At 34.8% G+C, this 13,226-nt stretch overlaps 1 protein-coding gene across 1 annotated transcript; it reads left to right on the forward strand.

Annotated features, from left to right (window-relative positions):
• The first annotated feature begins 7,364 nt into the window (after nt 1–7,364).
• LOC136848245 (vitelline membrane outer layer protein 1 homolog) lies at nt 7,365–11,530 on the forward strand. Its single transcript, XM_067120608.1, has 6 exons — nt 7,365–7,505; nt 7,623–7,744; nt 8,585–8,708; nt 9,508–9,683; nt 10,160–10,241; nt 10,609–11,530. Exons 1-6 carry the CDS (start codon nt 7,463–7,465, stop codon nt 10,749–10,751), a joined length of 690 nt encoding a protein of 229 aa, XP_066976709.1. The 5' UTR covers nt 7,365–7,462; the 3' UTR covers nt 10,752–11,530.
• Nucleotides 11,531–13,226: the final 1,696 nt, after the last annotated feature.

The raw sequence follows: 13,226 nt of genomic DNA on the forward strand, positions 1-13,226 counted from the left end.
ACGAGAATTAACGGGAAAGCGTAAAAGAGAAATAACAGATTGTCAGTGAGGAATTTGATTTCGCTAGCTCAATCCGAACACTAGGTTATTTATGTGGTTTTTCTATATCCACTAGTTCAACATATCGAATTATTATTTCTACATTTGCATTAGATTAATTAAAACACCGACAGATTATTAATATTCATAAATTTTCCAAGTTTGATTAGAATATCGAATCACTGGTTTTATAATTTTCGGTGAATTGATTAAAAAACAGATTTTTAGATTTTCCCTCGCTGAACTACGAATATCGAAGAAATTTAGTTTTTCTTATATTTGTTAATCCGACCAAAAGGTTTAGATATATATATATATATTTTTTTTTAATTCCACAAGTTTAACTTCACAATATTCCATCTTCATTTTGGCTTTCAGTCCTAAAGCGTTACGATCTGTCATTTGGAAAAGACTGACGAGACATTGCGAGATCTACTTCACAACCGCTCGTTCTTAACAGCAATCTAAAATTACCGCAACATTCACCATTTAAATCCACACAATCCCCATCACTTCTGTGAAGCCCAACAACCGTCAACCTCCCACCTCCCACAGGTGTGGCTCCTGATCTTCATCACGACGCTGATCATGGGACCAATCATCTCAGGAACCACGCGAATCAGGAGCATCTACCACCACTACGACCCGAGTCAGTTGCATTCCGTGTCCGAGTTCACCTTCCAGACCTACAGGTCTCTGGTGATCCAGGGGAACTCCCTCTATCCCCTCGGATGGTGCCAGCGAAGCCTCCTTCTCATGTGGTTCTTCTTCTGCTTCATCATTTACGGTGAGGTTTAGCAGATGCTGTGGACTGCGCGTGCGTGGAAAAATGTGACTGAAGGTAGAGCGTGGGGTGCTTGCTCCTTGAAGAGAGGGCATGGGGTAATTGCTAATTGAAGAGAGAGGGTATAGAGCAATTGCTGCTTGAAGGGAGAGAGAGAGAGAGAGAGAGAGAGAGAGAGAGAGAGAGAGAGAGAGAGAGAGAGAGAGGGGGGTTGCTTTGGGTAATTGCTGCTTGAATAGAGAGGGCATAAAGTAATTACTGCTTGAAGAGAGAGAGAGAGAGATGGGGTAATCGCTCATTGAATAAAGATGGTATGAGGATAATTGCTGCTTGAAAAAAAGAGAGAGGGCTTGAAGCAAGTGCTGCTTGAAGAGAGAAAGAGAGAGAGAGGGGGGCGGGCGGGGTGCTTGGGGGGTAATTGCTGCATGAAAAGAGAGGGCATAGAGTAATTGCTGCTTGAAGAATGAGAGAGAGAGAGAGAGAGAGAGAGAGAGAGAGAGAGAGAGAGAGAGAGAGGGGTAATTACTGCTTGAAGATAAAGGTATGTAATAACTTTTGCTGCGTGAAGGAAGATTGTGGTGTGTGCTGTATGACAGCACGAGATGTCCTATGCTTATGACTATAATCTTAAATAAGTTCATCATTTCCATACCGTTTCGTCCACAGCTCTTTACGCAGGAACGCTGACCGCCGTGCTGGCTATCCCGTCCTACGAAAAACCAATCGATTCCCTGGCAGATCTTCTGGTCGCTATCGATAAAGGTGGCTTCAAACCGAGCGTGGTCTATGGAACGAGCAATGAATTCATCTTCAGTGTAAGATACTTCCCCCCCCCCTTTTTTTGTCGCTGTCAAACTCATGGATAATTAATTGAAAAAATAATAGTGTTTTTTATTTATTTTTCAAACACGAATTATTATATGATGTCAGTGTCAGACTCATGGATAATTAAGTGAAAAGCTAATAGTTTTTTTTTCAAGCACGAATTTATATATGATGGCGCTGTCAGACTCGTGGATAATTAACTGAAAAGTTAATTTTTTTTATTTTTCAAGCACGAATTATTATATGATGTCGCTGTCAGAATTATGGATATTTAATTGAAAAGCTATTTTTTTAAGCTCAAATTCTTTTTTGATGTCACTGTCAGACTCATGGATAATTAATTAAAAGGCTATTTTTTAAGCTCAAATTCTTATTTGATGTCACTGTCAGACTCATGGATAATTAATTGAAAAGCTAATAGTTTTTTTTAAGCTAGAATTCTTATTTGATGTCACTGTCAGACTTACGGGTAATTAGTTGAAAAATTAAGAATGTTTTCGTATTTGTGTAAGCAACAATTCTTATTCGACGTCACTGTTAAGAAACGATTTCTTTATTGCATTTTCCTCACGAGATTTAAGGTTAGTTATTGTGCCCTTAAACGAACATATTAACTGAAATTCCCAAAAACAAAATTAAACTCAGGGAGATTTTTAAATATTATTATCTTCTTTTCTTTCCAACTACCTTCTCTGCACTTACACAATTTAATCCAAAAGATCACCTCTTAAGGTTCAAATGAACTCTCCCTGGAAGCGATTATTTCAGCATTTCCTTTCCCACTCCTGTGCGCTTATAGTTCCAAGGGTTGATTCATCCTCTCCACAACAGCTGGCCACGGGCGGAATATACAAGGAGATCTGGGACAGGTTCGACAAAAAAGATGGTTTTGTTTACAGCTGGGACGAGGGGGTCGCGAAGGTCAGAGAATAAAGATTATGAGCTATGATTCTCTCTCTCTCTCTCTCTCTCTCTCTCTCTCTCTCTCTCTCTCTCTCTCTCCTGTTTTTGTGCATAAACCAAGCGTTGCAATTTTCTGATCCTCTTCAACTAACTTTCTCAATGAGCAACTAAAAATGAACCACGTGCTGAATTACATGTTGGAGAATCCATGAAATAACAACTGAGCATTTTGGTAGTAACATAGATCCTCATCGTTCACAAAAACCTCCACTTCGTCCACCCCCCCCACAAAAAAAAAAAAAAAATTCTCCCCCGCAGGTACTGACGGGGAAATACGTCTACATGAACGCCTACCTCGGAGCCCTGATCAGGGCCAAACGGAGGGGCCTTCACAAGTATTACTTCGGCAGGAACACCTTCTATCCTCAGAGTTACGGCATCGCCTGCGCCAACGGCGCGCCCTACAAAATCCTATTCGACACGCTGTAAGTGGCTGGGATGGGCCTAATCCCCCGAAAGCCATTTTTTTCGGCGATTAGCCCGTCGCGCAATTGCTCTGTAGTCGTGAGTCTGTTGCTTGTTCTTAAAGTCAAAGTTAGTGCTCAGATTAAAACGCAGGAGAACATTCAGTCCAGAATTAATTGTTCTGTGTTATTTTGTTTAAATTTTGAAACTTAAGAAAAAGAATATTATATTTTGGCCCCCAAAACTAACAGTATACATATCAGTAGCATTAGGTTTTAATAATCCATATCACAACTTACCCATGTAAAATAAGAGATTGTTAATATTAGCAGAATACATTAATTGATAATTGCAACAACTTGCACAAATAAAAAAAACAATAATTACAGTCAGAAATAATGAGAGTTATATCATGCATAAAGTGACAGTAAAACGCATGAACATTATGAGGAAAATCGTTTATGTCAATGAGGGTAGTTGGGATACAGGCATACAAATACGTAATGTGTATTTATATATATATGTATATATACAGTATATATACAGTATATATATATATATATATATATATATATATATATATATATATATATATATATAGACAGATAGACAGAGATATAGATAGATATAAACACAACCCATCTACCTTTTCGCCTTCTACAGCCTCGTCAGAATGACCTCAGCCGGGCTCGTTCGGAAGTGGACGCAAGACGAGGTCAACAAGGTCAAGTCTGACGACACAGGGGGGAGCGAAGGCCCCGGGGCAATCACCCTGGTCCAACTGCAGGCGTCGTTCTTCATCGTCCTCATAGGATACGGCCTGGCAGCCGTTGCCCTCGTGGGGGAGAGGATCAAGAGCGCCTTTTTCGATCCGCACTTCCATAGTGGGAAGGATTCGGCGAGAATGAATGGGTATCCGGGGGGTAAAGGGCGGCGATGAATATAATGTAATATATATATATATATATATATATATATATATATATATATATATATATATATATATATATATATATATATATATATATATATATATATAATGTGTATGTGTGTATACATATATATGTGTATATGTATATATATACAGTATAAATACTTATATATATATATATATATATATATATATATATATATATATATATATATACATATATATATATATATATATATATATATATATATATATATATATATATATATATATATATATATATATATATATATATATATATATATATATATATATATATATATACACATATGCTTCATAAACGGAAACTTCTAAATGCTCTTTAGATATTACACAAAAAAAATATATAAATTACTGATTATGTCGTTCTCTTGAAATTATGTACACCGAATTACAAATAAATAAAAACCACGCATGAACACTATATTTTCTCCTTGTCTATAACCTTCCTTGTGAAATTACTTTTGGGTCACTGTTTCGTTATTGGATTCTCTACAGCCGTGTGTGAAGACCAAGTGAAAATTGAAATAAAAGAGTACATGCAGATTGTTGTACTTATATTATATTGCACTAGAATGATCCTGAGAGAAGAATAATACAATTTTTCAGTCACTGATGATGCAAATATTAAATCTATATAGTAAATGTCGTTTTATGCAATATTAAGACAATATTTGCCTGAACGGACGGTTCAGAAAGATTAACAGAGAGAGAGAGAGAGAGAGAGAGAGAGAGAGAGAGAGAGAGAGAGAGAGAGAGAGAGAGAGAGAGAGAATTTATAGCTACTTTTTAATCAATAGTGGAGCAAATTATAATTCATCAAAATATGCATTGTTACCATCTTAACTTGACCGAGAAGCTGGAGAGAGAGAGAGAGAGAGAAATATTTAAAGCTACTTTTTAATCAATACGTAAGCAAACTATTATTCATTAAAATATACATTGCTACTATTATAACATGGCCGAGAGAGAGAGAGAGAGAGAGAGAGAGAGAGAGAGAGAGAGAGAGAGAGAGCAAGTAAAATTAGTCATTCTTTAACACAACTATATTTGGGAATGAAAACATCGCAGGGAATTTATGCGCATTCATTCCACGCGTCGGAATTCAAACATTCTGGAAAGATGTCTTAACTTGCAAAAGATTATATAACATTAGGGTAACTTTGCCCGTTGAAAAAACCTTGGCAAAAGTAATTGTATAAGATGAAATACATTTCTTTACAAATAGCTTGCAATGTTTATTTGATTTTTTTTTAATTTTGTACACTTCAGAAGTTTAGGTAATAGGAATTTTTATATTATCCAGTTATATGAATGTTGGATATATATATATATATATATATATATATATATATATATATATATATATATACATATATATATATATATATATATATATATATATATATATATATATATATATATATATATATATATATATATATCTTTGCAGTGATATAAGATACGTATAACAGGAAAAGCAACGATAAAATTTAGGTAAGTTTACCTTAAGTGTATCGTTTTCTATGATTGCTATACTAACCCTGTTGAAGAGAACGTCGTTCAATTATTTTAATTATCTTGTCATTCGCTACTCACACATACAATTCACACATGCGTACGCATGTACAGCATAGACATAAATGTACTCTGCTATACCAGACATGTGTATACTGCAGTATACAAATATATTCCCCGTAAAAACAAATGCATATTCCCGTACAAACATAAATAATGTAGAAATACTTACAGATATATAATGCATACACCGTATGGATTTGTGCATATAAACGTGTGTATCAGTTTTAATGCGCATTTATCAGTTCATAAATACACGCAAAACTGAACAGATGCTTACGTAGATAAGAAATAAATGAATTAATTTTTCATCCATTTTCACTATCAACTGTTTCATGAGAAAATCGCCAGATGGCAGATTGCATCATTCTCAGCTCGATTATACAGTTGCATTTTTATTAACCCAACCGAATTTAACCTAAGCAATGCTTACCTGGCGGGTAACTTTACCTCTCCACACTAAAGTGCCTCGCCATTCACTTTGTCCCTTTGCCCCACATCTGGGGCACTGTTCAAATTCCATTACTCCGATTAATACAAATGTTATAGGAATATTTATGTTCATTAGTTTATGCTTATTTTTCTATGTCGCAGGAAATGTAAGATTCAATTAGATATATGTTTTGTGACTTATGTATCTGTTTAAATAGGAATTTTAGTGCTGTAGAATATACATACATTTTGTATACGTTTCATGCTACAGGTATACATATATATATATATATATATATATATATATATATATATATATATATATATATATGTATATATATATATATTTTTTATAAATATAAATATCTTTGTGTGAGTGTGCTATTTGTATTCACTTATGCATTTAGATATATAGATATACCTATACGAGTACGTGCTAAGATAGTGAGTTTCACGTTAATGGATACTGTAATTATACAACGAAGTTTTGACTCTCATATTTCTAAAATGGTTGGAACAAGGAAGGACTATCTTTTTTTACTCGATAAGAGATAGGTTTGGGAAAAACTCCACCTGACGCTGCTGATTAGACAGGTAACAGGTAGATCGTCTAAAGCATACACCATGACTTAAAGTTTGGATGCTGGCTGGAAAAAATAACTAGTTTTTGTTTGGGCGTTTTGCTTATGGAAATGAAACGGACGAAACACAGGAAGGTGGAAAACAAATAAACAATTAGATGCGTTAGTAAAAGGTAAATGATTCAATAAATTTTCCTCAGCTGATTTAAAAGAAAGTGGATGAAATAGCCGTTGGACTTTTGGTGAACTTCAGTCCAGTGATGAGACTTTGATTAGGTGATATCGTGAAAGGAGAGGAAATTAAGAAACTGAGTAAACCAGGAGAATAATGAAATAGAAGACGAGTTTTACCCTTGCACAGAAGAAAAAAGTTTGAGCGTTTGATATTTTAAAAGGAAAGTAAAATGTCACTGAGGGGAAAAAATGAACAACTTTAAAAAGGCAGCAAAAGGTAGGCTTAAATTTAATATATATATATATATATATATATATATATATATATATATATATATATATATATATATATATATATGTGTGTGTGTAAATAAAAATAACATGCCTGAACAGCAAGGAAAGTCCACGCTCAATCTACATTTTCTTGCATTTTGATTTTATCGTCTCTTATCATTATTATTAATTATTCCCTAAAAATATATATATATATATATATATATATATATATATATATATATATATATATATATATAAGTATAACTTAACAGACTTTCTCAAAAAACGCGTGGTGCAACATACAGTACATCCTGTCACTGGCCCACGAATTGATAAAGAGAAATTTAATAAATATGGGAAAATGACACCTGTTCGAGATTACGCCTTAAGAAGCCAAGAACTGCCAACGGCCTCAGTCAAGCACAAGAAGCGAAGATGAGAACACGAGTCTTGTTACTCTTCACTGTCCTGGCCTACGGTAAGTTTTTGTCACTACAGATCTTTCTACAGGTATTAGGCTCTTTCTCTCTCTCTCTCTCTTTGTGTTTCTCTCTCTCAGGACTAGGTTCTTACTTGAACTTTGCAATAATTGCAGGCTCAGGGGAGGAAACCATTCCAGTTGAAGAAATATATTTGAATAACGGACTGGACCGAGGCGACTGGGGACCCACTGATCTCTGCGCTCAGAATTCCTGGGTTTCAGCCTTCGAAGTCAAGGTAAGCGTTTATTATTTGTGCCCATGTTGGCGTGCATATACCCGAATATGTATGCGGATAGTGTATGCGTGTTATCCATGTATATATATATATATATATATATATATATATATATATATATATATATATATATATAGATTATATGTACATAATTATGTACGTTTGTATATATATGTTATATATATTTATAACTTGCAAGATTTTCCAATATATTTATTTATATATATATATATATATATATATATATATATATATATATATATATATATATATATACACACACACACACACACACAATGTGTCAGTTTGTTTATGCTTTGTAATGGAAAATTTTCCTCATCTTAATTACCATCAGCATCATCATCATCTCCATCATCACGCAGACCTTTTCATTATATTTTTCACTATCATTGACACCATAACCATCATTATCACCATTATAAGTGAATTCGTTTATAAAGACACTCAAAAGTAGAAATCAGTCCAGATTAAACATCTCAAGTCCCAATGTATGAAACCATGTTTCCCTTTGGATACTGTTTTTGAGTCTGAAGATAAAAACAATAATACAACTGTAGGTTATGGCTACAGTTGTATTTTTGTTTTTATCTATAGCAATAACCTGTATTTCAAAGCTCAAAAGTCATCGGGTCGGACACAAAGGAAAATAAGTTCCTTGCTACTAGAAGAAGGTCAGTCCTATAGGCAGCACCGTGCAAAAACTTGCATATTTTACCAAAGCCTGGATTACTTTCTTCTTCTTCTTTTTCCTCCTCCTCCTTTTCTTCTTCTTCTTCATCTTCATCTTCTCCTTCTTCTTAATCTTCTTCTTCTTTCCAGTATTCCGAAGAGGGCCACATTGACAACACGGGCCTGAACGCCGTCAGACTCTACTGCCAGGACAAGGATGGGGCCCTGGTAGGGAGCGTTATCAGTTCAGAAGGCTCTTACGGAGAGTGGAAAGGTAAGGGAGAAGGAAGACTTTTTATCTAAGACTATAAATATGCTTAAGGTAAAGTCTGAAGTTGATCGTAGCAGTAAAGTCTTTAAATAGAATTGGCTGAGTGGCAAAGTCTGAGCTTGCCTTGGCTTCCAGACAGACTGAAAAGAGCTTTGACAGTCAAGTGGCTCTGAAAAGAGACAGAAATGCGAGGCAAAGTCTGAAAAGAGACATGACTGGATGGCAGAGTCTGAAAAGAGTCATGATGATAAAGCAAAGTCTGAGAATAGATAGGACTGGAAAGCAAATTCTGATAAAAAGATTTGCTGAAAAGGCAAAGACTGAAAAGAGACTTTGGAACATGGTAAATTTTGAAACGTGAAAAGTTTAACCACATCAAAGATTAGAAATGTCTTGTAGCGATTTAATGATTCTAGAATATCACGAATATTACTCGGATTTTTAAAAGCTCCTTTTACTTTGAATCCATAATAAAACTAGGATTTATATTGCTAAGAAATAACTTATGCTATTCATAAAGGTACAATGGGAGTTAAATCTCAAAATATTCATGGATACTGCCTCAACATATTATTATTAGTATTATTATTATTATTATTATTATTATTATTATTATTATTATTATTATTATTATTATTATTATTGTACGTCTTTCTGTACTGCTTACCTTTTTATCAAAGAAAGCACTTTACCAGTAGGTAAAGTAATAAAAATAAATAATGAAAAAATGACAGTGTTCATCTGACAATGAAATCACATCACATGAACCTCCTAAAAACTTGTCTATTTTTTTTTTTCTCAGGGATTCGATCATGCCCAGCAGGTCAGTACATGGTTGCCATGAGAGGTGACGTCATGCCCTACCAGGGCACTTTCGGGGACGACGAGGGACTGGTCAATCTAGAGATGAAATGCAGCAACGGAACTGTTCTCAACGGACGGTTCACTTCCGGAGAGGAACAAGAGAGACCAGAGGATGTAAGTTTCATCTACCTGTCTATATCTATCTAGTTATACACACACACGAACACATGGGAACGTGTTTCACAGAAATAAATTTCTGACTCACATCGGGACCGAATCCTGTTTTGTCCAGTGAGAGTCCAGGGCGTTAGCAATCCGGACGCAAAGTTCATACGTCTGAATTGCTAACGCTCTGGAGTCTCACTCGAAAGACTGGGGTTCGGTCCCGATGTGAGTCAGAAATTTATATTATATGTATGTATGTATATAAATATACAATATGCAATATATATATATATAGATCAAGTGGGCATGTCTGGGCCCCAAGAACATTATGTACAACGCCCAATGCCCGAACTGGAAGACGGCAGGTCTAAATCTGGGGCTTGTTGCCTGTAGACTATTTTTATTACACTCACCTCCATGAATGATACATATGACTACAGTCCTTCATTTAAAGTATTAGTCAGTAATTCTTCCCTTCGTCACAGAACCTGGAGGTCGCTCGCGAGAAGGTCGTCATCGGTGGTCGCGAAATGGAAGCAGTCCACATCAAGGCAACGCTTCAGAATGGTAAGACAATGAATTTGAGCTGTCAGGCTTTCATGGTAAAGGTGATCACTGTCTCCTAAATTAAAATTTGTGGGTGTTTCGATGAAAGCGTGCGCGCACTTCGCCCTCTCACCCACATACATATGTATGTATATATATATATATAAATTTATATATACACACATACATTATATTTATACATATATATATGCATATACATACAGTATATTTATTTTATAGGTATCTTGTATGCATGCACGTAAAACCAACACTATTTCTCCTCTATATTTTGAGCATAACCTCCCACTTTGCATTGGCTTATTGAATCTAGGTTCACGATTCCAAGGACATACTCATCCAAATTTCATTTTCCACTCGTCTTCCACAGCTAAGACAGGCGAATACAGCCTGTGGGCCGCTTGTTCTGGAACTAACCGAATCTGCGGATTGGCGTCCGAGGTGGAGCACGAAACGACGTTCACCGACGACGCCGGACTGTGCAATATTGTTATGTACTGCTGTACCGTTTAAAGATGGGGGAAAAAAATACTCGCTTTTAAGGGAGAATGTTTTTTTAAAGGGATCTAAGAGCTCATAAAGATAAAGAATAAAAGACTCGATTTAAGGGAGAGAATTTTTTAGGGATACAATAGATTTCAAGTTTTGATGCTGTATTATTTGAAGATGGGAAAAAATACTCGCTTTTAAGGGAGAATGTTTTTAAAGGGATCTAAGAGCTCATAAAGATAAAGAATAAAAGACTCGATTTAAGGGAGAGAATTTTTTTAGGGATACAATAGATTTCAAGTTTTGATGCTGTATTATTTGAAGATGGGGAAAAAATACTCGCTTTTAAGGGAGAATGTTTTTTTAAAGGGATCTAAGAGCTCATAAAGATAAAGAATAAAAGACTCGATTTAAGGGAGAGAATTTTTTTAGGGATACAATAGATTTCAAGTTTTGATGCTGTATTATTTAAAGATTGGCAAAAAATCCTTGCTTTTAAGGGAGAAAGTTTTTCTAATGGATATAAGAACTCATAAAGATAAAGAAAAAAATACTCGATTTAAGGGAGAGAATTATTTTAGGGATATAATAGAGTTCAAATTTTGATGCAACTCTGCTGTTTGAAAAGTTGTCTTTTTCATGACCGGTGTTTTCTTACGGATATAGAATATATCTACAGGTTTTGATGCAATTTTAATACTTAAAAAGTCACCATTATGTCACCAGGATTATTTGAAAGCTTTTTATTACAAAATATGTGGAGCAAATGTATCGGCAATCAATCAATTAAAAATGTAAAGTTTCACGGTAATTTTTTTTCTCTCTCTCTATTAAAGATAATTTGTATGGTTCTATAACAAAATACTCGTTGGATAAGGCGCAAATGACCACAATCATTGTAACGCCAGTTTATATAAATGTCGGTTTTCTGATTTTTTTTTTACGAAAGCCTTCATTTTTATTAACATGCATTACAGAAACCCACAAGTGATCGTGCAAAAAGAATGATTATTGACATTAAACTAAATGGGTTATAGAACTAATTGGGAAAATTTAACAAATTTAAGAAATAGTTCTACCTGCTTTCAGATGTATTTCCAACCAATACACGTATCAATCACGAGGTACGAAAACCCTCCTAGAGAGAATTCTTATCGTTATTTTAGCTAAAAACAGTACAAAATCAGAGGAAGATTTTGAAAATAAATGCAAAATATTAAGAATGAGAATACATTAAAAACGGAAATGAAAATATTTAATGTCATACAGACAAAAATAACAAAAAAACAAATTAAAAATGGAAATAAAAATAGTTGATGCAATACAAAGAAGAACACAAATGACTATTATTATTATTACGTTGAAAAGAATGGAACTCTTCGTGCCGCTGCGCCTATATTTCGCCTACTCAACCGGGCGTATAAGTTTTATTATTATTATATTACTATTAGTATTATTAGCTAATCTGCTGCTGCTACATGCTCGAAGGCTACAGTATGGAAAGCTGCCCAGTACGAAGTATCATTATCATTATTAATATTCAAAAGACGAACCACTTTTATATGAACGAGCCCATCACAGAGCCATCGACTTGAAATTCAAGCTTCCAAAGAATATGGCGTTCATTAGAAAGAAGTAACAGAAGGTACCGGGAAACACGGAAAGAAAGAAGAGATTATTTATCAAAAACATAAATTAATAAAAAATAAGTAGATAAAAATGTAAAGTAAATTATTACGACACAAGAAGAACTGTGTTAGGGCAGTAATGCACTGCGTCTTCGCTTGAACTTCCTAAGAAGTCCCGATTACACGATACCCTCAAGGAAGCTGTTCCGTCCGGAAGCAGAGACTAGCCCACGCAAGAAAAATAGCTAAAAACCAAATTAATTTTCTGGAAGACCTCGATGAATATTCCAAATTCTAACTCGGGACAGTCACACCCCTTCAGACCCCACTCAGGTGGGAGAGGTAGGAGAGGTGACAACGGCGCTCCTAAGTGGCCGGAGAGATTTGCGAGAGTGACTTTCCACATAATCTGAGATTAGGCAAAGGGAGTAAGTTTACACTAGCCTTGTCTTTAACTACGTTCGGTTAGTTACCGAACTTGCTTCCGGCTTGATTTGACAGCGTTCTGCTCTATGTTCCGCCTTTGGACAATCTAGGCCTTGAGGGTTAGAGTATGTGAAACTGATGTTGTGTTTACGCATGTATTATAATCGAGGTATAATATCTTCATGGATGTTAGTGATGTGGCTTTTAAAATTGCATCAGTGAGAGATGCTCTTGTTCATTATATATATGTATATATATATATATATAAAATATATATATTGTATACATATATACACATGTATACACACACATATATATATACTGTATATATATGTATATATATTCACACATGTATATGCATAATGTATATATAAACTTACGTATGTGTTTATGTATGCATGGAATAAAACACGATTTCCATAAAAATCTTTCTGGAGTTCATGTT

This window comes from Macrobrachium rosenbergii, chromosome 18 (genome assembly GCF_040412425.1).
Source record: "Macrobrachium rosenbergii isolate ZJJX-2024 chromosome 18, ASM4041242v1, whole genome shotgun sequence".
Lineage (NCBI taxonomy): Eukaryota > Metazoa > Arthropoda > Malacostraca > Decapoda > Palaemonidae > Macrobrachium > Macrobrachium rosenbergii.

Excerpts from the sequence above, each read along its gene's own strand:
- LOC136848245 (XM_067120608.1), top strand. The coding sequence starts at position 7,463 with ATGAGAACACGAGTCTTGTTACTCTTCACTGTCCTGGCCTACG. Across the intron at positions 7,506-7,622 it reads CTTCACTGTCCTGGCCTACG|GCTCAGGGGAGGAAACCATT; the intron begins GTAAGTTTTTGT and ends CAATAATTGCAG. Across the intron at positions 7,745-8,584 it reads TTTCAGCCTTCGAAGTCAAG|TATTCCGAAGAGGGCCACAT; the intron begins GTAAGCGTTTAT and ends TCTTCTTTCCAG.